A 22,435-nucleotide genomic window follows, 5' to 3' on the forward strand; every position below is an offset into this window, starting at 1 on the left:
AAAGCACAATTAACACTTTTTGAAAAGGACATATGTGGGCAAGAGTGACAGCAGCAGCCCTTTGCTTGCTTATACTAAAAGTACAACCAACTGAAGTGAAGTTTCACACTGTCTCACCATTATTCAACAATAACCCAAGCAACTGAAGTAATTTTTTGTCTAAACAACATGCATCCATATACTCAGAATCCCCAGCCTGTCAGATAATCTGCCAATCTTGCCGAGGCATTTTTCACTGAGAACTGGATGGATACCAGCATCAACACATTGGATGTCAATAACCAAACTATCAACAGATGGCTGAAAAAGCTTTAAATCACGAATCTTGCTGCAAACACTTATTTAATTATAAAGAAAGCCTGCAACTCCTTTACCTCTCAAAACAGATCTTGGTAACGAAAGAGTTGAAAGGTATGAAAATTCCTCAGAAATTATTGCCTGAAGAAGACGACATAGGGCATCTCTACACCAGCCTAAAATCCTTCATTTAAAGCGGGGATTTCTGCTTCCGTTTTAAATGCAGATCACAACGACTCCCTTTTTTCACGTGCTTCCTTTTCCCTCACCCCCTTCCCCCTCCTTCTCCCTGTATTTGAGTCTTCCATTATTTTTCATTGATCTCACTCCTCTTCTTGCCGCTTTTATTTTTTTCATGGAAGAAACTGAAGCAGAACACAATGGAGTTATTTGATAGCTCATTATCTGTGATCTATTTAAAAATGGAACAAAAGGCATTTAGCGCAGGAGATGCCTTGGAGGGTCATGGCGTCATGTAAAGAGCCGGCAAACTTCTGTGAAGAAGGAGCAATCGCAGGATAAAAGCTCAGCGTGAAGGAGCCCATATATTGTATACAAAGGTCAAATGTATATTGACATTTTATTATAGAGGTGGAAACTGCAAAATATTATCACGCAATCCTATGGGTTGCATCCTCATTAGACAGAAGCCACCAATCTCAGAGGCTTCTGGGTATCTAATGCCCTGCTGGGCTGCTGCCAGCAAGGCATGAAGGATGAAGGAAGCAATTTTCACCTCTCCATCCTATAGTAGAGTTGGAATAGTAGAGTTGGAATAGTAGAGTTGGGAGGGGTCTATCAGACCATTGAATCCAACCCCCTGCTCAATGCAGGAATCTCAGTCAAAGCATCCCTGACAGATTCATCCTGAATGCCTCCAGTGTGGGAGAGCCCACTACCTCCCTAGGGAATTGGTTCCATTGTCGTATTGCTCTGACAGTCAGGCATTTTTTCCTGGTGTTCAGACAGAATCTGGCTTCCTGTAACTTGAGCCCGTTATTCAAGAAGAGATCCTGGCCTTCCTCTCTGTGACAATGTTTCAATGACATGAAGAGCGCTATCATATCTCCCCTCAGTCTTCTCTTCTCAAGGCTAAATATGCCCTGTTCTTTCAGTCTCTCTTCATAGGGCTTTGTTTCCAGTCCCCTGATCATCTTCACTGCCCTCCTCTGAACCCTCTCCAGCTTGTCTGCATCCTTCTTAAAGTGTGGTGCCCAGAATTGGACATAGTACTCAAGATGAGGCTTAACCAGTGCTGAGTAGAGGGGAACTAGTACTTCATGTGATTTGGAAGCTATACTTCTATTAATGCAGCCCAAAATAGCATTTGCCTTTTTTGCAACCACACCACATTGTTGGCTCATATTCAGCTTGTGATCTACCACAATTCCAAGATCCTTCTCGCTTGTAGCATTGTTGAGCCAAGTCTCCCGCATCTTGTAACTGTGCATTTGGTTTCTTTTTCCTAGGTGCAGAACTTGGCATTTATCCCTATTAAATGTCATTCTGTTGTTTCCTGCCCAGCACTCCTGTCTAGCAAGATAACTTTGAATTTTATTTCTGTCTTACAAGGTTATCCTGCCCAATTTTGTGTCATCAGCAAAACTGATAAGCATTCCCTGCACCTCCTCATCCAAGTCAATAAAAAAATGTTGAAGAGCACTGGGCCCAGGACTGAGTCCTGCCGTACCCTGCTTGTTACCTCTCCCCAGTTTGAGAAGATCCCAGTGATAAGTGACTTTGGTGATCTGGGGCCAGTCACAGACTCTCAGCCCAACCTATCTCACAGGGTTGTTGTGAGGATGAAATGGAGGAGGAGGAGGATCATGTATGCCACCTTGAGTTTGGAGGGAAAAAGGCAGGATATAAATGCAATAGATAGATAGATAGATAGATAGATAGATAGATAGATAGATAGGCACTCTTTGAGTCTGATTCTGTAGCGAACTGTGGATCCACCTGATAATTGTTTTGTCTAGCCCACTTGGAGCTAGTTTGCTCATCAGGATATAATGGGGCACTTTGTTGAAAGCTTTGCTGAAGTTGAGACATATTATTTCCACAGCATTCCCACAGTCCACAAGGGAGGTTACTTCATCAAAAAATGAGATCAGATTCATCTGGCAGGATTTGTTCTTCACAAATCCACGTTGGCTTCAAGTAATCACTGCATTGTTTTCAAGGTGCTTACAGATGGATTGCTTTATCATCTGCTCCAGAATTTTCCCAGGGATTGATGTCGGACTGACTGGTCTGTCATTCCCAGGTTCCTCCTTTTTACCCTCTTTGAAGATAGGGGCAACATTAGCCCTCCTCCAATCATCTGGCACTTCACCCATCCTCCACGATTTCTCAAAGGTAATAGACAGCGGTTCTGAGAGTTCTTCTGCCAGTTCCTTTATTACTCTAGTTCATCTGGCCCTGGAGATTTGAACTCATTCAAAGTAAATAGATGCTCCTTGACCATATGCCTGTCGATGTCAAGCTGCAATCCTGCCCCTTCAGCCTGTACTTCGCCTTTGCCAGGGGGTCATAGACCCTCTTTCGGGAGAAGACTGAGCCAAAGTAGCAATTGAGCACTTCTACCTTTTCCTTGTCATCTGTTATAATTTTGCCATCCTTATTTAATAGTTGAACCACCATTTCTTTCCTCTGTTTTTTACTATGCACGTAGCTGAAGAAAGCCTTTTTGTTGCTTTTGGCATCCCTTGCTAACCTCAACTTGTTCTCAGCTTTAGCCTTCCTGATGCCATACCTGCAATTCTGTGCTACCTGCCTGTACTCTTCCTTTGTAACTTTGCCTTCCTTCCACTTCCTATATGTGTCCTTTTTTGTTTTCAGGTCATCTCTAAGCTTTTTATGAAGCCACATTGGCTTCTTCTGTTGTCTTCCACCTTTTTTCTTCTTGGAATTGTTTGTAATTGTGCCTTGAGAATTTCCTTTTTTAAAAGCTCCCACCCATCTTGGACTCCTTTTCTTGTTAGAGTTGCTTGCCATGGGACCTTACTTATCATTGTTCTGAGTTTATTAAAATCAGCTTTCCTAAAATCAAGGGTACATGTTTGGCTACACTCGGCTTTTGCTTCCTTTAGAACGAAGAACTCAAGTACAGTCAGGGCCAGAGAAATATTGGAACAAGGATAACTGTTTTGGCAGTTGGCCTCTGTACACCACCACATTGAAGTTGAAAGGAAACACACCCAGATGGGAGCGAAGTCAGGACTTCCAGCTGTAATTCAAGGGGCATGACAAAAGTGGGGCACGACCCATTCAGGAAGGACAGCCAGTGGCATACACACACACCCATCGTTGATGGCTATGAATGCCAGTAATGGAATGAATGGCTGACAAGCAACTGCATGGCCAGGTGTGGCCTGTTTCCTGGGTACCCCATGACCAATCAAGCAGATAAAAGGCCTGGAGATGGCTCTGAATGTTATATTTGCATTTGGTAGCTGTTCACTGGAACTCCCAACATGAGGTCCAAAGGGGTGTCCATGCGAGTGAAGGAGGCCATCATTAGGCTGAAGAAACAAAATAAACCCATCAGAGAGACAGCAAAAACATTGGGAGAGGCCAACACAACAGTTTGGAACAATCTGAAAAAGAAGGATTTAACTGGCAAGCTCAGCAACAGCAAAAGGCCTGGAAGACCACGGAAGACAACTAAAGTGAATGACCGCAGAATGCTGCTCATGGTGAAGAGGAACCCTTTCACAACATCTAGCCAGGTCAAGAACGCCCTTGCAGAGGTAGGCATGTCATTGTCAACATCTACAGTCAAGAGACAGCTTCATGAATGTAAATACAGAGGCTTCACAACAAGTTGCAAGCCACTGGGAACACTCAAGAACAGTAAGGCCAGAGTAGCCTTTGCCAGCAAACACCTAAAAAAGCTTGCCCAGTTCTGGAATAAGATTCTTTGGACTGATGAAACCAAGATTAACTTGTACCAGGATGATGGGAAGAGAAAAGTATGGAGAAGGAAAGGAACAGCTCATGATCCAAAGCATATCACATCATCTGTCAAACATGGTGGAGGCAGTGTTATGGCATGGGCATGTATGGCTGCCAATGGAACCAGGTCACTGGTGTTTATTGATGACCTGACTGCTGATAAAAGCAGCAGGATGAATTCTGAAGTGTATAGGGCTGTACTTTCTGCTCAGATTCAGCCGAATGCTGCCAAACTGATAGGACGCCGCTTCATATTGCAGATGGATAATCACCTTAAACATACAGCAAAAGCTACCCAAGAGCTTCTCAAGGCAACGAAGTGGGATGTTCTTCAATGGCCAAGTCAGTCACCTGATCTCAACCCAATAGAGCATGCTTTTACTTACTGAAGACAAGACTGAAGGCAGAAAGACCCACAAACAAGCAGCAGCTGAAGGCAGCAGCAGTAAAGGCCTGGCAAAGCACCTCGAGGGAGGAAACTCAGCATTTGGTCATGTCCATGGGTTCCAGACTTCAGGCAGTCATTGATTGCAAAGGATTTTCATCCAGGTATTAAAGGCGATCCTTAAGTTTGGAATGATGTTGGTTTGTTCCATTACTCATGAGCCACCAACAGTGCGGGTGTGTGCATGCCACTGGCTGTACTTCCTGAATGGTTAGTGCCCCACTTTTGTGAAAGCCCTTGAATTACAGCTGAAAGTCCTGACTTCGCTCCCATCTGGGTGTGTTTCCTTTCAACTTCAATGTGGTGGTGTACAGAGGCCAATTGCCAAAACAGTTATCCTTGTTCCAATATTTCTGGCCCTGACTGTATAACATGGTCGCTTTCCCCCAGAGTTCCCATAACTGCTACTTTATCCACTAAGTCAGCTCTGTTGGTTAGGATCAAGTCAAGGATAGCCAATGCTCTAGTTCCCTCCTCTACCTTCTGTATGAGGAAGATATTCTTTTCCCTCTAGACAAGCCTCTAAGCCCATCTAGAGCAGTCACACTATAGGAGAGGCCACAGGAAACATCTGTTCTCTCCCCCCCTCGCCTGCTGGAACACCCCTTTTCAGATCTCTCCAAGATCCTCCAATCCCACTTTTGCTACCTCAGAAAGCAGACAGCATGGTTCTTTCTATGGAGGTGGTGAGGGGGTGAAGTGAGGGAGGGTTAGATCAGATTCTGGAGGGAATCTATGTCTGTGGCTTTCGGAGGGTGACTCTGAAGAAACCTATGTTTTGTGGGATGCTCTCCCAGGACCATAGAATTGCTCTCTTAGTTTCTTTTTGAAGGACTAAACCTTCAGGATTTTCACAGTAAATATGTAATTGGCCTTTGTCTGTGAAAAGCATGCATTAAGTATGCATTAAATTTAAAATTTCGACCACAGTCAGCATGTATAGAAAACAGCAAATAAGAGTGTATGAAAAACATGTGTAGGACATTAATTGCAGTCAAAAATTCTGTGCCTTCACTGTTCCAGGTCTATCTATTTCATTCTAATCAATCATTACTGAAATAGTCAGAAGCGTGGTGTTCTGCTCTACAACCATATATAGATGGATCATTAATCACCAATGAGTGAATGATGCAAGGAACAGTAGTTATTCAGGTGGGTTAGCAGATGGAATTGATTATGCTAATGCAGATTTCAGGTTAACTTTAATCTTGAACATAATTGCCATAGACAAATGATATGTTATGAGGGCAGCACCTACAATGTTCTCTGAAGTTTTGTCCATAAATCTTGACCCTCTTATATCAATGGATGCACCAGATTTGAATGTGTATTTTCTAAGAACTTGGGACTGTTCCCACCAACAAAATGTGCAGGAAAAAAGCCCCATAGAAATACATAAAACCCCCATAGAAATAACTGGGAGGGTTTTGCATATCTCTAGAATATGTACATTAGAAATTTCTTCCAGTGAACTTTCTTGAAAGATGCAGAGATAACATAATGGCAAGTAACCAAAGGCAATCAACTTTAAAATTTAATATCACGTTAAAAGCACATTTTTCCTATTTGATACAATGCTCTAAGCAAAACTGCTCCCCCACCCCACCCCCAATGTACAATAATTAAAGGCAAGATTACAGGTCAGGTTTTTCTCATGACAGTTTCAAAGCGTACCTGTATTGGGAACTGGGGAAAGCTTCTGGAATCAACAATTTGGTTCCTGCCAAGCTCCCTGCCCCTTCTGGGTTTAGTTTCATATATATATATATATATATATATATATATATATATATATACACACACACACACACACACACACATATACACACACACACACACACACACACACACATACAAACAAACTGGGAGGCTGCCATGCTGTAAAGCCAACCGCTGGCCTCCTTTGCTTTTAGCAATGCTCCATTGGTTTTAGAGTTTTCAGTCTATTTTAGCTAGGGATGTACGGATCCCCCTACCTGGGGTTCGTGAGAGGGCTGCAGGTGGGGGGAAGCAATCCGGTCCTCCCCCTGGAATCCACCCCAGCCGGCTCCGCTCCGCGGGGAGCCCACAGAGCCGCTGGCTGGCTCCAGCCGCTTCCAGACTTCCGGCCGCAGCCAGTCTGCGGATGCAAATGGGGCCTTTACATTGGCTCAGTACCTACCTCTGCTGTCAACTCAGTTTCTTGGTCAAGTTACTTGTCTCTATGCCACAGTTTGCCATCTGTTAAAGCCATAATGGCTTTTAGCAGATAAGGTGGTATATAAATGTTAATTATAAACGAGTGTTGGAAGCAAAGAAACTGTGTCAAAAAAGTGTGTGTCTTGGAGCTCAGATCCCACCTCTGCCTTGTAGTTAGGTTCTTGGGCAAGTTATCTTCTTTTAGTCTCAACAGTTTGCCATTTTAGTCTCAACAGTTTGCCATTTTAGTCTCAACCATGTCAGCCATTTTACAAATGCCCATGACACATTCACAAAATTCCAAGTGTGCCCACTGACTGAAAAGTTTGGGAAACACCCCCACCCACCCCATACTGATCATCAGCTGCTTTAGCTTGCGCTGAGCTGTTTGTGCACATGCACTACTGCGAACTGAAGGCAGCCCCCTTCTGGTTTTTAGGACGCCACTGTTAACACACCTTTATAACACAATCCTGAATGTGTCTACTCTGAAGTAAGACCCATTGATTCAATGAGGTTTACCTCAGGTAAGAAGGTATAGGATTGAAGTCTTAATGTGTTTTGGGTAGGGATGTACGAAAGTCACTTACCTTTTCGACGGGGTGATTCGCGGTGGGGGGGAGGCGCTCCGCACCTCCCCTCGAAATCCTAAACCGGCTGGCTCCACTCCGCGGCAACTGTGGAGCCACCGGCCAGGTGCATTCACAGGCGCAGTGTGGAGCCTGCGGATGCAAATGGCGGCGGCTATTTGCATTCCTGTTTTTTGGCCATGATAAATATTTACGTAGTCTATCACGGCCTCCACAGGGATGCAAATGGCGGTCCTGTGTTAGCTGTGATAGGCTATGTAAGTATTTACATAACCTATGATGGCAAAAATAGGGAAGCGAATGGTGGCTGCAGACGTGGCCACCATTCGCAAAACAGCACGAACAGCACCAGATAAGTGTCCCATTTCGCGTAGGGATGTACGAAAGTCACTTACCTTTTTGCAGGGGTGCTTCGCGGTAGGAGGGAGGCGCTTCGCTTCTCCCCCCGAAGTTCAGGCGAGGGGGGGGAGCCGTCCCGCCTCGCCCGGCTGAAAATTCAGGTCGGAGGGGAGGCTTCCCGCCTCGCCCAGCTGAAATTCAGGCCGGGGAGAAGCGCCCTGTCTCCCCAGCCGTGAAACAAAGTGTAAACAAAAAACAAAAAAAAACCCTGTGATAGGCTACGTAACGATTAACATAGTCTATCATGGCTAGATTTCCAAAGTCAGCCGTGATAGGCTATGTTAATCGTTACGTAGCCTATCACGGGGTTGTTGTTGTTATTTTTACACTTTGTAATGGCGGCGGCAGCAGCCGGTCGGAAGACTGGCTGCCGCCCCCGCCCCCGCCAAAAGGCCGATGAACCGCCGCCGGGACCCGCCGCTGGGAGGGACATTCGCCAAAGGTAAGTCCCATCCTGGGGGGGGCGGGGGCGGAGAATTTCACCGCCGATTTCGGGGGGCCGAATGCGTTGGCGCTCGGCCCCCCGAAGATTCGGGGAGAAATTCTCCGCCATCCCTAATTTCGCGTGCCTTTCGCAGGGTGGTGGGATGGGGGGCTTCGTTCCGCCACAGATTTCGGGGGGGGGGGCGAATGCACTGGCATTCAGCCTCACCGAGATCCGTGGTGGAATTCTCTGCCATCTCTAGTTTTGGGTAGCATGCCTAAAGGTATACTGGGTCAAATATGCTTATGGAAGGATGTGAATCCATCTCCGCAAAGGATGAAATGGCTTAAGAGTCTGACAGGGTTAGGCTTCTTTTGTAACTGTGACTGTGTTGTGCTAAAAAGTATTTGCTCTCATTCTTTTTTGTAGCAGATGGACACTTCTGCTTGTTTTGATCTTGCTGTTTTGTAATTGCACCAGGTTGTATTGATTGAATCTTATTTTTGTTCCTTTACACCTATTTTTACCTTGATTTTCTATAATATATTTCGAATGTAGGCCAAAATACTAAGGCTAACTAATTCTGCCCAAGCCTCCTTTTCTTGTATTGTGTTATAAAGGAGAGTCAACATATTATAATAGATTAGTCCTACCAGGCAACCTACTTACTCAAGAGTTTATTTCAAAGTAGCTCCAAACACAGGCTGTAGAATTCTGCTTTATCTTTGCTAGACTTTATGTATTTACTTATTTAATTTGTATCCCTACACACACACACACACACACACACACACACACACTTTCTACCAGGAAATGGCATTCCAGCGAGCTAACAATAAAAATGTTTTAAAAGAAAAACATAATTAAAACAATCAACATACATTTGCAACACAATTTTTTAAAGAAGAACAACAATAAATGAATAAAAACAGCACCTAGCCCAGCTTACCTTCCAAAGGCCTACTTGAATGAAACAATCTTTGCCAGCTGGTGGAAGAACAGCAGAGAGAGAGAGAGGGAGAGAGAGAGAGAGAGAAAGCCAACCTAGTCTCCTTCAGCAGGGAGTTCCAAAGCCCGGGAGCAGCCACAGGGAAGGCCATATTTTGCATGCATCCATCCTTTATCAGTCATTTATTCATTTATTTGATGTGTATGCTGCCTTTTTACCAAGAAAAATGGCACTCAGTAGTATTTGGGTTGTCACTTCTGCCAGATTTAACTATATATCTAGGGAACATGTCTTGCATACATACAAAGCCTTTTAGGTAACTACAAAAAAAGATTATTTTTTTGTAGAATCATAACCCAGACCTCCCCTTCAAAGTCTCCTACAAGTATAGCAAACTGAAGTAGGAACAGTATAAAAGAATGCGGGGGGGGGGGCGGATTACATATTTCTTTCATCTTGCTAAGAGTTTAAGGAGCACTACAGTAAGAAAAAGAGTGCTTACCTGGGAAAGCTTCCCTCTAAAGCTTGGCATCCAAAACCAGTGAACAAAGGAAAGATCTTACATTAAAAAGTACAACCACAGAGAGGATTAACAAACTGTGGTATAGAAGCTCACATGCAAAGTAGCAAGGAGAAGGTTACTTATTATGCTATCTAAATTAGGAAAAAGCTCACCTGGCAACTGGCTTAATACTTTATGAAACAAACTGATTGTGTAATTGAACACAGCCACTTGATTCACTGCTAAATAGTATGCAGAATTAATTCTGCTTTTTTAAAAGTCTTGTGTGGAAATACCACACAGAGTAAGGTTTAATTTGAATTATGAAAGAAAGCGGGAAAAGAAATGTCTCAGACTAAATATGTAATTATGGGGGAAATCTATTCCATTTAGAATGAATCTGATCTTAGCTTCATTAGCTTATAAAAGGAATTATGATGCAGTGCATATTGCCCAGCATTTGAAGACCAAGAACTGGTGCTGTAAATATGAAGTATGAGGATTCTGATTTTTATGCACTCATGCCAAGATCAGTAAAGGTCAGGGATTTTTTTTTTAGAAAATACCTTGCATGATACAGAGAACTGGTTTGTGCCTTTCTGCAATATGATGGTGTAATAGTAAGGGAAAGACAGATACTTAACAGCAGGAAATACCACATACACTGTCCATTGTACAGATCGGTATTAGCTAGTATCTAATATAGTTACCAGAATCTCCATCTCAAAAGCAGAAAGTCAGACTCAACTCAGATAAAGCCCACATTGGAAAGGTTATATGAACCCACCATGACAGAAATACCACACACTTTTTGGCTTTTTCTTCCATACAAGTCAGTCATACAGTTCTTTTTCCTCAAAATATGATGATTTGATCAGCAGTCTAAACAACAGTTTTGCTGCATATGGTATGGTGGGTCTGGCCTTCAGAAAACAATAAAGCATACGGGAGAGAAGTAATGAGAACTGTGCTGACTTCAGTGTTCATTCTTTAAAAACAATTGAAGAAGCTCATGTAATGCTTTTACTGAATAATTGCACACACTGTTGTACAATTATTCATTGATTACAGAAGTATTTTTTAAACAGCATGGTGACTTTTCCAAAGGAAAGTGTTCTACCTTTGATATAAATGTAAATTTTGATTCATGTTCAATGTCTCAAATAGGGTATACATTTCATCTTTTTCATAGTTGACTCACTTTGCTTATCACATTTAGAAACAGAATGTCTGTAACTATGTTAGTAAACTGGTTATTATATTCTGTTTAACATTTAACTTATTTTGAAAAATACTTTAGAACAAGCTCATCCAGTTATATGTTCCAACATTCTGGCTTACATAGAGAACTTTCATGGATACAGGGGACTCTAGTCTTCAGACAGTTGACCTCCATGGGTGTCAGATGTGACAAAGGAGAGAGGTGCATCTGCAGCACTCCCTCTCCTTGCATATTTGCCCTATTCAGGTACAGATTGCCTGAATAGGGCTCTTGCATGCAACATATCTATCAATCCATCTATTGATACCTATTCCCCTTTTTTAAAGCATTAATGGGCTTGGATGCTTCATGTTAGGCCTGAACATGTAGTGACTAGTCATGTAAAGTGGCTCTCCAGGGCTGGACAAATCTCCAGTTTTTGCTGCCGCCCTGGCACTGCAAAGTCAAGGGAGTTGTCAAGCACCCAAAAGGCTACAGTACATGGCCTATGGGCTGTGTTTGCCTTAGTCAGGGCTGTTACCTGGTTCAATAAACTAGGTTACTCTATCAAATCAGGGTGAGGGGCAATGAATCCCCCAGATTTTGGGAAGCTGGATCTTCCAAATTGTTTCAAGGTAACAGGAAGGAAGACTGTATTTTTGATTACCTTTATGAAGCATGGCAGAGTCCTATTCCTGCTCTTTCTTTTTCATGGGGGTGGGAGTAGCAATTACATAACTAGCTAGCTCCCACCAAGCTGGTGTCTGCCAGGTAGTTTGCTCTAAGGAGTCTCTGTGTCGAGTGTCCTTAGAGTAAGATGGCTGGAAGGCAGTAGGCTATCTGCTGCTGCTGGCCAGACAGGGAGCTAGCTAGCTAGCTCACTGCTTCCCCTGCCTACATGGACAAGGGGGGAAATTGGAAGACACCACTTTGCCACACTAAAATGGAGGCTACGCATTGCACAAAGCCTGTGTATATAGGCCCCTGTGCAAACAGGACACGCAGTATCTGGAACTTAGGGGCAGGGATATGAGGTGCAATCCCAACCCTGCTTATATGTGTTCATCTGCCCACACCTCAAAGATTTGCACTGGGCTTAAGTCAATAATGACTAACAGCTAATGAACTGCATATGCAGCATAGTTTGCTAGTATGGTTGCTTGGCAACCAACAGAAAGTCTATCTGATATTAAATGAAAGTTGTTTAAACAAGCCAGAAAAACTTGCAAGTCTATTATATAGATATGTATTAGAGTGCCACATATTAAAGTAGAAACACATCAATGCTACAAATATAGTATCTGGCCATGCACTCATGCCTTAGCTACATCCTGTTTGGACTACTATCACGTGCTCTATGTGGAGCTGCCTTCAAAAACTGTTCAGAAACCTCAGGTGGTCCAGAATGCTGCAGCCAGACTGTTGACTGGGTCCAGTTACAGGGAGCACATGACTCCCTTGCTACAGAAGCATCACTGGTTACCAGTCTGTTTCCAGGCAGAATTTAAAATGCTGGTTATGACCTATATAAAGCTCTATATGGCTTGGGAGCAGGCTACCTGAAAGACTGCCTTCTCCCATATGAGCCTGCCTGGTCCTTAAGATTTTGGAGAGGCCCCTCTTTCGAGACCACTGCCTTCAGAGGTGCATTTGGTGGTGACATGAGACAGGGCCTTTTTCAGTGGCTGCTCACAGCCTGTGGAACTCCTTCCCCAAGGGAGGCTAGGTTTGCTCCCTCTTCATTGTCCTTCTGCCAGTAGGCAAAAAACACTTTATTCAAAAAGGCCTTTGGCATATAAACTGGTCTGTTGGGCTGGGTGCTGTTTTTAATTTCTCCCCCTGTAATTGTTATGCTTTTATTGTATTTTAATACGATCCCTGAGGAAGGAAACGGCAACCCACCCCAGTATTCTTGCCATGAAAACTAAATGGATCAGTACAACCAGAGATATGTCGGTATACCATTGGAAGATGGGACTCCCAGGTTGGAAGATGGTCAAAATGCTAATGGGGAGGAACAGAGGTTAAGTTCAACTAGCCCCAGATGTGATGACACAGCTAGCTCAAAGCCGAAAGGACGGCTAGCAGCCGATGGTGCTGGTGGTGAACGACGAATCTGATGTTCTAAAGATCAACACACCATAGGAACCTGGAATGTAAGATCTATGAGCCAAGGCAAATTGGATGTGGTTACTGGGGAGATGTCAAGATTAAATATAGACATTTTGGGTGTCAGTGAACTGAAATGGACTGGAATGGGCCACTTCACATCAGATGACCACCAGATCTACTACTGTGGACATAGAAGAAATGGAGTAGCCTTCATAATTAATAATAAAATGGCTAAAGCAGTGCTTGGTTACAATCCAAAAAATGACTGAATGATCTCAATTCGAATTCCGGGTAAGCCATTTAACATCACAGTGGTCCAAATATATGCCCCAACCACAGATGCTGAAAAAGCAGAAGTAGATCAGTTCTATGAGGACCTGCAGCACCTACTGGATAGTATGCCAAAAAAAGATGCTATTTTCATTACAGGAGACTGGAATGCTAAGGTGGGTAAGAAGATCAAACCAGTCCATACTCCAGGAAATAAAGCCAGACTGCTCACTTGAGGGAATTATATTAAAGGCAAAACTGAAGTACTTTGGCCACATAATGAGAAGACAGGATACCCTGGAGAAGATGCTGATGCTAGGGAAAGATTGATGGATGATATTCTGGAGGTGACGGACTCGACCTTGGGGAGCTGGGGGTGGCGGCGGCCGACAGGAAGCTCTGGTGTGGCGGGCTGGTCCATGAAGTCACGAAGAGTCAGAAGCGACTGACCAAATAAACAACAACAAAATGTATTTAATGCCATTTTGGGTAGAAGGGCAGGGTACAGTTCAAATTTACAACGCAAAAACATTTGTAAAATTATTCACGAAGCTTATTGAGAGCCAACGTGGTATACCGTGATTTCTTGTTGCTCTGGTGCTTGGTTCTGCTGGTGGTCAGGCAGTATAGGATACTGCCCTTAGTAAATACAAATGTTTTTGCCTGATTGCAAAAAGATTGCAAGGTAGGGGAGGCATTCCATAACTGCTGTATATTATATGTACACATAAACAGGTGGAGTTTTATTACAAGGATGCAGAAACAATTACACAGACTAGTCCAGCATCCTGAGGGCTTCTTCACATGGAGTTTTTATCCTGCTATTGAGATTGGTTACTCACAGAGGTTTGTGGGTCCTTTAGATGATGTCGTCAACCTCCAGGGCATCTCCCGCACTAAATGACCTTTAGTCCATTTTTTTAAAGAACGGAAATAATGAAGTATCTATCAAATTACTGCACGTGAGTTCTGTTTGAGTTCCCTCCATGAAAAGAGGAAAACTAACTCACAATAAGAGGAGCTAGACCACAGTTCCATCTAGTGGCTGTGTAATGAAACATATGGAAGACTCAGATAAGGAGGAAAAGGAGAGGGGAAGGGCAGGGAGGAAGCGCATGTAAAGGGAGTCTCTCATGATCCTGCATTTAAAACAGAAACAGAAAGGCCCGTTTTAAATGCAGGATTTTAGGCTGGTTGTGGAGATGCTCTGAATCTTGAACCACTTCTTTCCCAGCCATTTCCAACATTTTTTTATTCTATTCTCTTTAAAATGTTTTTCACATGTCAACCCCACCCCCACCCCTGGGAAGGAAAACAGTGAAATATTGCTTGTTGTAATGTGATCACGCCAAGCCACAAAAACATTTCACTGTTTTCCTTCCCAGTGGGCAGGCGACACATGCTACATTGCAAGTAGTTGTCAGGTTGAGGGTGATCTGGTTACCCCCTAATGAGTATCCATCTCCAACAGTGCTAGAACAGGGACAGCTGCCTCAAAAGAACATTATGGGGTTGGACAGGAGATGGTCTAAGCTCTCGGTGTGCTACTTAGGTAGTTCTCCTCTTCAGTAATCCCACTTTCTGTGTATTGTAGCTCCAAACAAGTCTGTTGAATATGTACTCAGTTTTATAAAGCAGGCATCTGAAAACTGCATGTGGGGTGGAGGCAAACATGAGTCGTGACATTTCCAGGTTTTTTCCACTGGAAGTTAAATATTGCCATGGGTCTTAAATGTCATGTGAATTGTAAAACCATTTTAAGCATCTGTTTTAATAGATGCTATCGGCCACTGATACAGCTGTTTGTAGGTTTTGACTGGCAGATTATATTTATTGATACCTTGGCCTTTTCAGGTAGTTGAAATGTATCCAATTCCCATGTGTATTTGATTACTTTTCCACAGGCTTCTACATTTGCAAAGTTATTCTGGGGCAGGTATATATCACATTGCACAGAAATAATATGGTACATTTGAACCACTATTTTTCAGCAAATGCAACAGCCACCACAACACTGTCTGAGGGAAGCTAAAAGCTTTCCTTAGGTCTCAATGTACTATTGCTTTAAGTTATTTGTTCTTTAGTATTCTCTGCTCTCTCTGTCTCTCTCTCCCCATGTAAGAGCAATTATGCAATGACAATGAGCAATCTATTTTTAGAAAATTATATAATTCATATTAACATTGTTGACCTCAATATTATATTACAACACAGTCCTAAGTGTTGTTAATTGTGTTTCTAAAATAAATAGTTTGAAGTGTAAAATGTGAAAAGTATATCCTTCGAGACTTTTGTTCTAGTTTAATTAGAACTTGCTATTTTAGTGATAGCACTCATTATCAGTATTTTCCTCATTAGAGTGAATGTCGCCAAAGACACCACTGAGTCACAGATCATCATACATTCACACAGTGCTTTTATATAATGACCTATATCTCTCTCTTATAACAGAAGATTCCATGGATTTAATACCAAGGTGCCAAGGACTCCTATTACATCACTGAAAGGTATAAGTAATGGTGCATTTTTCAAGAAATACCAGAATCTAAGGAATGAACTGACAGGATGGGGCAGCAACGTTTGTTCTTCATGTGACTTCCCTGTTCACAACTAGAGTGGCAGTGATGGAGTGAAGTCTGCATTCTATAACAAAAGGAGCATCCAGGTAAGTGAGATGAACCCTTCTCTTGCTACATCTTACCTTCCCCCCCACACTCTGTAACTGCAGGCTCCTACAGTATTTACCCAGTCTGACCCTGATCCTGGAAGGGAGCTAGGTTGAAGAAAACAGTGTACGACGTCACAGAGAAAGGGAACGGGCAGGGGCAGGGCTCATCTCCCCTCATCTGCAGGCACGTTTTGTTGTAAAAATGAGACACTCACCCCTCACACACCACTTCAGATGTGTATGGTGAACACACATGAGCAAACAAATATGCCTGTTCCTGTTATACCTAGTTTGGCACTTAAAAGATAGTTTAAGATTATTGGAATTAAGATAGTATATAACTGTGCCTGATTAGTCCCAAACTACATGGGAGATCTATGTTTGGAGATCTGTGAGTAGATCTCCAAACATGTTCACTTTTTACTTAAAACAGCCTTGTGGGGTAGGGTGGGAAGGCTCTGAATATGGTTGGAGAAATGGCACTGTGGGATGGAATATTAACCGTTCCCTGAGCAATGTTTTCCTGATCCAAGTCAGCTTCTAAAGATATTAAGAAAAAAGGAGTGGTAACTCCAATTAATTAACATGGTTGAATACACAGTGATTCAGATATAGACTTCTGAGAGCTAAGCACTCAAAGTCCTGGGTCTGGATAGATGAATCTGTACATGTCAGTTTCTCCCAAATTTGAATTAAAAAAAAATAAAATCTCAAGTTCCTTTTTGTCCTAAATATGGAGAATGCCGATTTTGGTAAATTCTTAACAAACCCAAACTGAAATTATCACCCATCCCCACATGTTGAAAGCAAGAATTTCAGATGAGGGGTTGTGGGAGTGTAGGTTCTTGCATCTAGATACCCAATGAAGTTTTGAAGCAGGGGTGTCAAACCTCTTTCAGCCAGAGGGCTGATTCAATTTTGGAGAAGCTCTCGTGGGCCGCATTCCAATGGCATGGCCAAAGGCAAATGTGGCAGGGCCAAAGGCGAAGGGGCTGGGACCAAAAATACCAACATATTTTGTCTTAAAGCTCTTATTGCAAGTAACAAAGAATTTCAACCTTTTAGAATGGGAAAAAACCATGCAAAAGCTAGGAAATATTCAAATGATAGGTGGTCAGGGGAAAGGGTCATGGCCATCTGGGGACCCCTGAGAGCAGGATTGGGACTCCAGGTGACCCAGGGATTTGCCCTGCAGATCTGGTGTGACACCCCTGTTCTAAATGTTTCCAGATACATACCCACCAACAGAGGTTTTAGGTTTTTCCTGACATAATGTAACCACTTATGAAAATTAAGTATATAATACACCACAAAACTAAATACATTTCAAAGAAAATATTCATTAACGCTCTATAGAATTCTACTCTTTCAGGGTTGACTGAGGTCCAAGAAGAACTTCTGGAACTTGCTTTACACTGATCCTAGATAAAAGGAGTCAGGATATTGTTCTGTATTGGAAGGCATAGAATTGGTACAGTACAGATGGACAGAAGGATGGGGATTCTGATTTCTATATACTCATGCCAAAGGTCCCAAAAGAGGAAAAAGGTCCTTAAGAACAAGAAATGAGAGATGTTTGTTGGATTGTTCTTCCTGGAGATTAACTTTTTCTACTTCTAATATGTCATTAAGCATGAATGACAGAATGCAGCTCATAAGAACACTGTCAAATGAGGCCAGCAGCCATATATATTGGACCAAGGTAACCTATTTTTGTTACCTGTCTGGAACTACATAAAGGAAATATGAGGAAGTCACAATATATGGCTGACAGATTCCAATCAGCCTGAGAGCTCATATTCCTGGAACTTGTATTCTTCTCTTGACCTTCCTTAACGTGCAGCTTTGCATATGACAAACGTTATTGTACATGTGTCCCACAGCCTTCCAACTTCTCTTATTTTAAATAACAATAAATTTATCTATGGGAACACGCTGTATGATTAATTTGCCTATATGATACACAACCATTTCCCCATTCCTCTGTTCACCCTGCACCCTCCCATCTGTTCCAGAGGTTGGGGAACAGCATGGGAGGTGAGGCAGGGGGGCTACTGGAGAAAGGGCACATTTGCGAAAGTCACCTCTCCCTGCCTTTTCTGCTCACTGAAGCCTCTACTGGATCAAAGAGCCTTCTGTCAGTGGAGGAACACAATTGGATACAACTCTTACTATTGTTAAAGATGTTCATATTGGAAAGAATTGGAATAATGAAAGTGTATTAATTTTCATACTTTTGAGAGGCATATATTGCCTTGTGGCATGATGACTAATGAAGTATAACTACATGTGATTGACTACTGTATTATTTTACCTTTACAAATGTAAGCACACACAAAAAACCACAATAGGCTTATGTAGCACAAAAAGTTTCCAATTCCCTGTTGCACATTTGCAGTAAGAGCAAATAATTTCTACTAGTTCAAAGAAGCATGAAATCTGGTGGATATCTAAATTCCAATCAACACATTCATCCAAGAGATGCTGATCAGGTCATTTAATATAGGAAATCACAAAGCATGAATTCCTGATACATCCATTTCATAAATAGAAGAAACTGAATAAAATGTCTATGCCAATATGACTGGTCTCCATTTACGCCTGTAATGTTGCATAAATGGGCTTATTTACAGCTGCCTTTTGTGTAAAAAAAAAACTTTATGAAAAAGAATGAGCCGCCATTTTCTGCAAAATGGCAGTTTGGTGAGGAAGTGGGTGGCTGTGTGCTACTCACAGGGTGCCCGCAGGCTGGCCACCAGTTTGTGCACTGCACCAAAAAGTGTCAGGCCACCAGCAGGGTTCTGTCGAGCAGTGCACAACGCCGACCCAGGTAAGTACACCTATCCCTAAATATGACATGAAGTAGACATATTCATTAGGTTTCAGTAGTCTACATTTCTCTCTGCCGTGAAACTACACTTCTTGTGTATTGTGTCTTTTTTAGATTGTAAGCCTGCGGGCAGGGACTGTCTTCTTTGATCATTGATTGTAACCCACTCCAGGAGCATTTTTTGGCTGAGGAGAGGGATAAAAATACAATAAATAATAGGCATGCCCAGTACACAGGATTTAATTCAGGGGGATAGTGCACACTGCAGCGGAGCTACGCAAGAACCATGTTTAAGGAAAAAAGACACAGTAAAATGACTTTGCGAAAATGCGCATATTCGAGAGGGAAGCTGCGTGGTTGCAGTGGAGTATGTGTCACAAACAACCATGATGTGCTGTTGCTCCACACTAAATCACATGTATAGATTTTCCTCCTGTCATGTCAGTCAAGCCCTTTTCTCTATGCCAGGTCTTGTGGTGACATTAAGAATATAACCCAATCTGCATAGTAACCTAATGCATTCAAAAGTTTCCCCCATGGAGACAACTGCCATGGGCAGTCCTTTAAAGGGGCTTGTAGGAAGACAGCATAATCCTGGATGCCAATACATTTGTGACATGGTCATCCTGACCTATTAGTTACATATTCCCAAGGTACCTCATACCTGATGCAGGGGAGGATGACAGAAGTATTGGACAACCAGCATGTTCCAAGCTCAAAAGCAATGCAACTCTGACTTACTGTAATAAATACATGACCATCTTCCATTTCTCTTCTATAAATATTTTTGTGTTGAGACAACTTGAAAGTATTCACTATAGTTTCTCTGTCAAATATTACTGACATTGCTAAATTTGTTTTACCAATGCAATAAGCTCTTCAACATAAGCACAAGATGTCAGACATTAACTCAACAATACTTCCCCCCTCCCGCCGGCACTTGATATGAACAGAAAATAGTAAGAGCACAAGAAATAGTAACTATGATTGCTATGGCAGAAAACTTGGTTTAAGACACCAAAGAAAGATTGATATCCTGAAGAAACAGATCATTTGCCTTAAACAAACAAATACATCTTTATCACTATGAAAAGCAGAAAACTTTCCTCTAGGTATTTGGAATTTGAAGTATGAAGCAGCCAAACAGAGCAATGAATATTAATTATTGTGTACCAATAATTGTTATGTCATAAAATGGAAGTCTTTTAAACAGTATAAGTGTAACTAGAAATTACTTTACCTCACTTTTAGGTTTCCTTGTTGTGGTTGTCCATCATAAACAGACAAAATATCAAAATCTTCTTCAAGGGCAAAAGTATGAAATGATAATTGTATCCTGTTACGCTCTCCTGTGATAATGATCCATGTGCAATTGGCATAATTTGGATAGCCATGAGGAAATCCTGGGCTTTCTATTGTACCATTAGGACCCTGTACTAAACCTCCACAATTCTGACCTGAAAAACAGAGAGGGGGAGAGAGAGAGAAAGAGATGAGTAAAGCAGCGCTTCCCAACTGTAGTATTTCTTTCAGTCCTCTCTGTCAGAGAAAAAACACAATGAAAGCCAAATATTGAAAACTCAGCATTCCAAGGCATGTGGCTACTCATATAATATTATGTCTGAAAGATCAGGAAGGATCTAGCATGACAGATACTTTACCTGAGTGTAACTCTAGTTGGTTTATTGTTTATACATTTCCCAAGTTGTTCACAAGTCTCAAATTAAATTGCTATTCCTTCTGTTATTAATGGTTTACCAATGAAGAATAGTGAGAGTTACAAGCAACCAATAACACATAGGTTCAACTGGTCATTCTGCTAGCACAAACGGTGTTGTGCTAGTGGAAACTAGATTACAAACTACGCACAAGAGGAGAACCCAACTAAAGTTACATTTGCATAAGTGCAGTTGTGCAAGTGATTGCGCAATTCCTTGCACAACTGGTTGTGTAAGCGTAATGTGCAGCCAGTTATACAACTAAAAGATTCAATGGAGCTCTGCTAGTGCTATTTGAGTTTGCAGAATGACACATTGGATACTGCCCATATAGCTAATATATATATCCAATTTGTATTTTTTATCCTGGACACTGTGCCCCCTAATCCCAAAGGCTTGGGCAGGCTACAGTTACCCATTGGTGTAAGAAATACACTCTCTACACACTCTCTCTTTTATTTACTTTTTCCAAGACTGAACCCTCCCACTAAAAATATGGGGACTGTGGTTTGGGAGATGAGCCCTGGAGAGCTTTGGCACAAATTAAATCCTGAATATCAGTATCTCCCTCTCTCTCCTTTCTCTCTAGTGCAACTGCTTCTCAAGCAGTAACAGCCAGAGGGAATAAGTAATGTGGCTTGGTGTGATCACATTAATATTGCTAATGCTGAATACATTGTTCCTGGAATAGCTAAACCCCATGCTGGGACTTCAGTAAAACCTTAATTATCCAACTTCAAGTTTCAGTTTAGGTACTAAAATGTTTGATCACATCTTTATTCAAATGTCTTATACCGTGCTATTGCATTGTACTAGAGACAGTAATGGACTACAAATGGGGAGACCTGGATCCAGAGTCTTGCTGAGCCATGAGGCTGGGTGACCTTAGGCCAAACACCCAACATAAAATTGTTGTGAGGATGAAATGAGATAATCCATCTTCTCATGTATGTTGCCTCCTCAAGCAGGATACGCATTTAATAAATGAAAATACCATTCAGAAATACTTTCCACTAAGATGAAGGCACAGCCTTCAAATTTCTTTGCAATGCATAAGATGTTTCCTTTTTAGCAGAAAGTTTTGATATTGGACTACAAAGTGTGTATGGTCCCTAAATTAGGCAGTCAATAAAAGCTTCATTTCCTAATACTTCCAGTCATGACTGAATTCTGGGATTCCACACAGCATGATTTTGCTCTCAGTTTTTGTAGTATATCCTACAGAACTATATAAGGGCATACAGCTTATTAACAGGCAACCCCTCATCAAGTAGCCTTGATTTACGACAAACAGATTTTCTATCCATCTTGCTGAGCTCATTAATCGCACAAATACAGATGTGCCAAAGCTTAGAATTACACCGAGGCTTAAAATCAATCTGCTTTGTAATGAATAAAATGTCTGCACAGAAAAAAGTTGGGAGGGGGGACATTTTGTGCATAACGCTTGAAGTCTCACATGTAGTTTTGGCACAAATATAATTGCAGCACTTGCTGTTATACCCAAAACAAAAATTATTTCAGGCTACAATTTTTTATTTTTAAACTTCCTATGAATACGTCTCTGGGTCTAAATCTTCTAACCAAATGCTGTCAAATGCTTGTGGGAGTTTCTAAATCTTAACATAAAGGATTTAATAAAAAAAAGGATTTGCAGGTTAAAACTAAGGACTAATAAGTAACCATTTTCTACTAAATTTAAATCAGCAACTCTAATGAATAGATATTAAAGCTGTGGGAATTCAGTAGCCCTTTAAAAAGAGAAGGATTTCCTAGTATATCTGCCAATTGTTCAAACCAAGCCATTATAATGCAGATACTGGCACATTTCTTTCCCTAAATGTAATGCCTTTTATAATTAAGTAGTTCCTTAAAATGTATTTATATCCTGTTAA

The 22,435-nt window shown here is 41.9% G+C and overlaps 1 protein-coding gene across 1 annotated transcript in view; it reads right to left on the bottom strand.

Annotated features, from left to right (window-relative positions):
- CSMD1 (CUB and Sushi multiple domains 1) overlaps window positions 1–20,959 on the bottom strand; it is a 1,446,416-nt gene extending 1,425,457 nt beyond the window's left edge. Inside the window, exons 1-2 of the mRNA XM_084811779.1 lie at window positions 20,956–20,959; window positions 20,063–20,279 (exon numbers count right to left, since the gene is read on the bottom strand). Coding sequence (XP_084667905.1) covers window positions 20,063–20,279; window positions 20,956–20,959 — 221 coding nt within the window. The remainder of the gene's footprint in view (window positions 1–20,062; window positions 20,280–20,955) is intronic.
- Window positions 20,960–22,435: the final 1,476 nt, after the last annotated feature.

This window comes from Heloderma suspectum, chromosome 1 (genome assembly GCF_057233095.1).
Source record: "Heloderma suspectum isolate Gila_16-S chromosome 1, 16-S_ref, whole genome shotgun sequence".
Classification (NCBI taxonomy): domain Eukaryota; kingdom Metazoa; phylum Chordata; class Lepidosauria; order Squamata; family Helodermatidae; genus Heloderma; species Heloderma suspectum.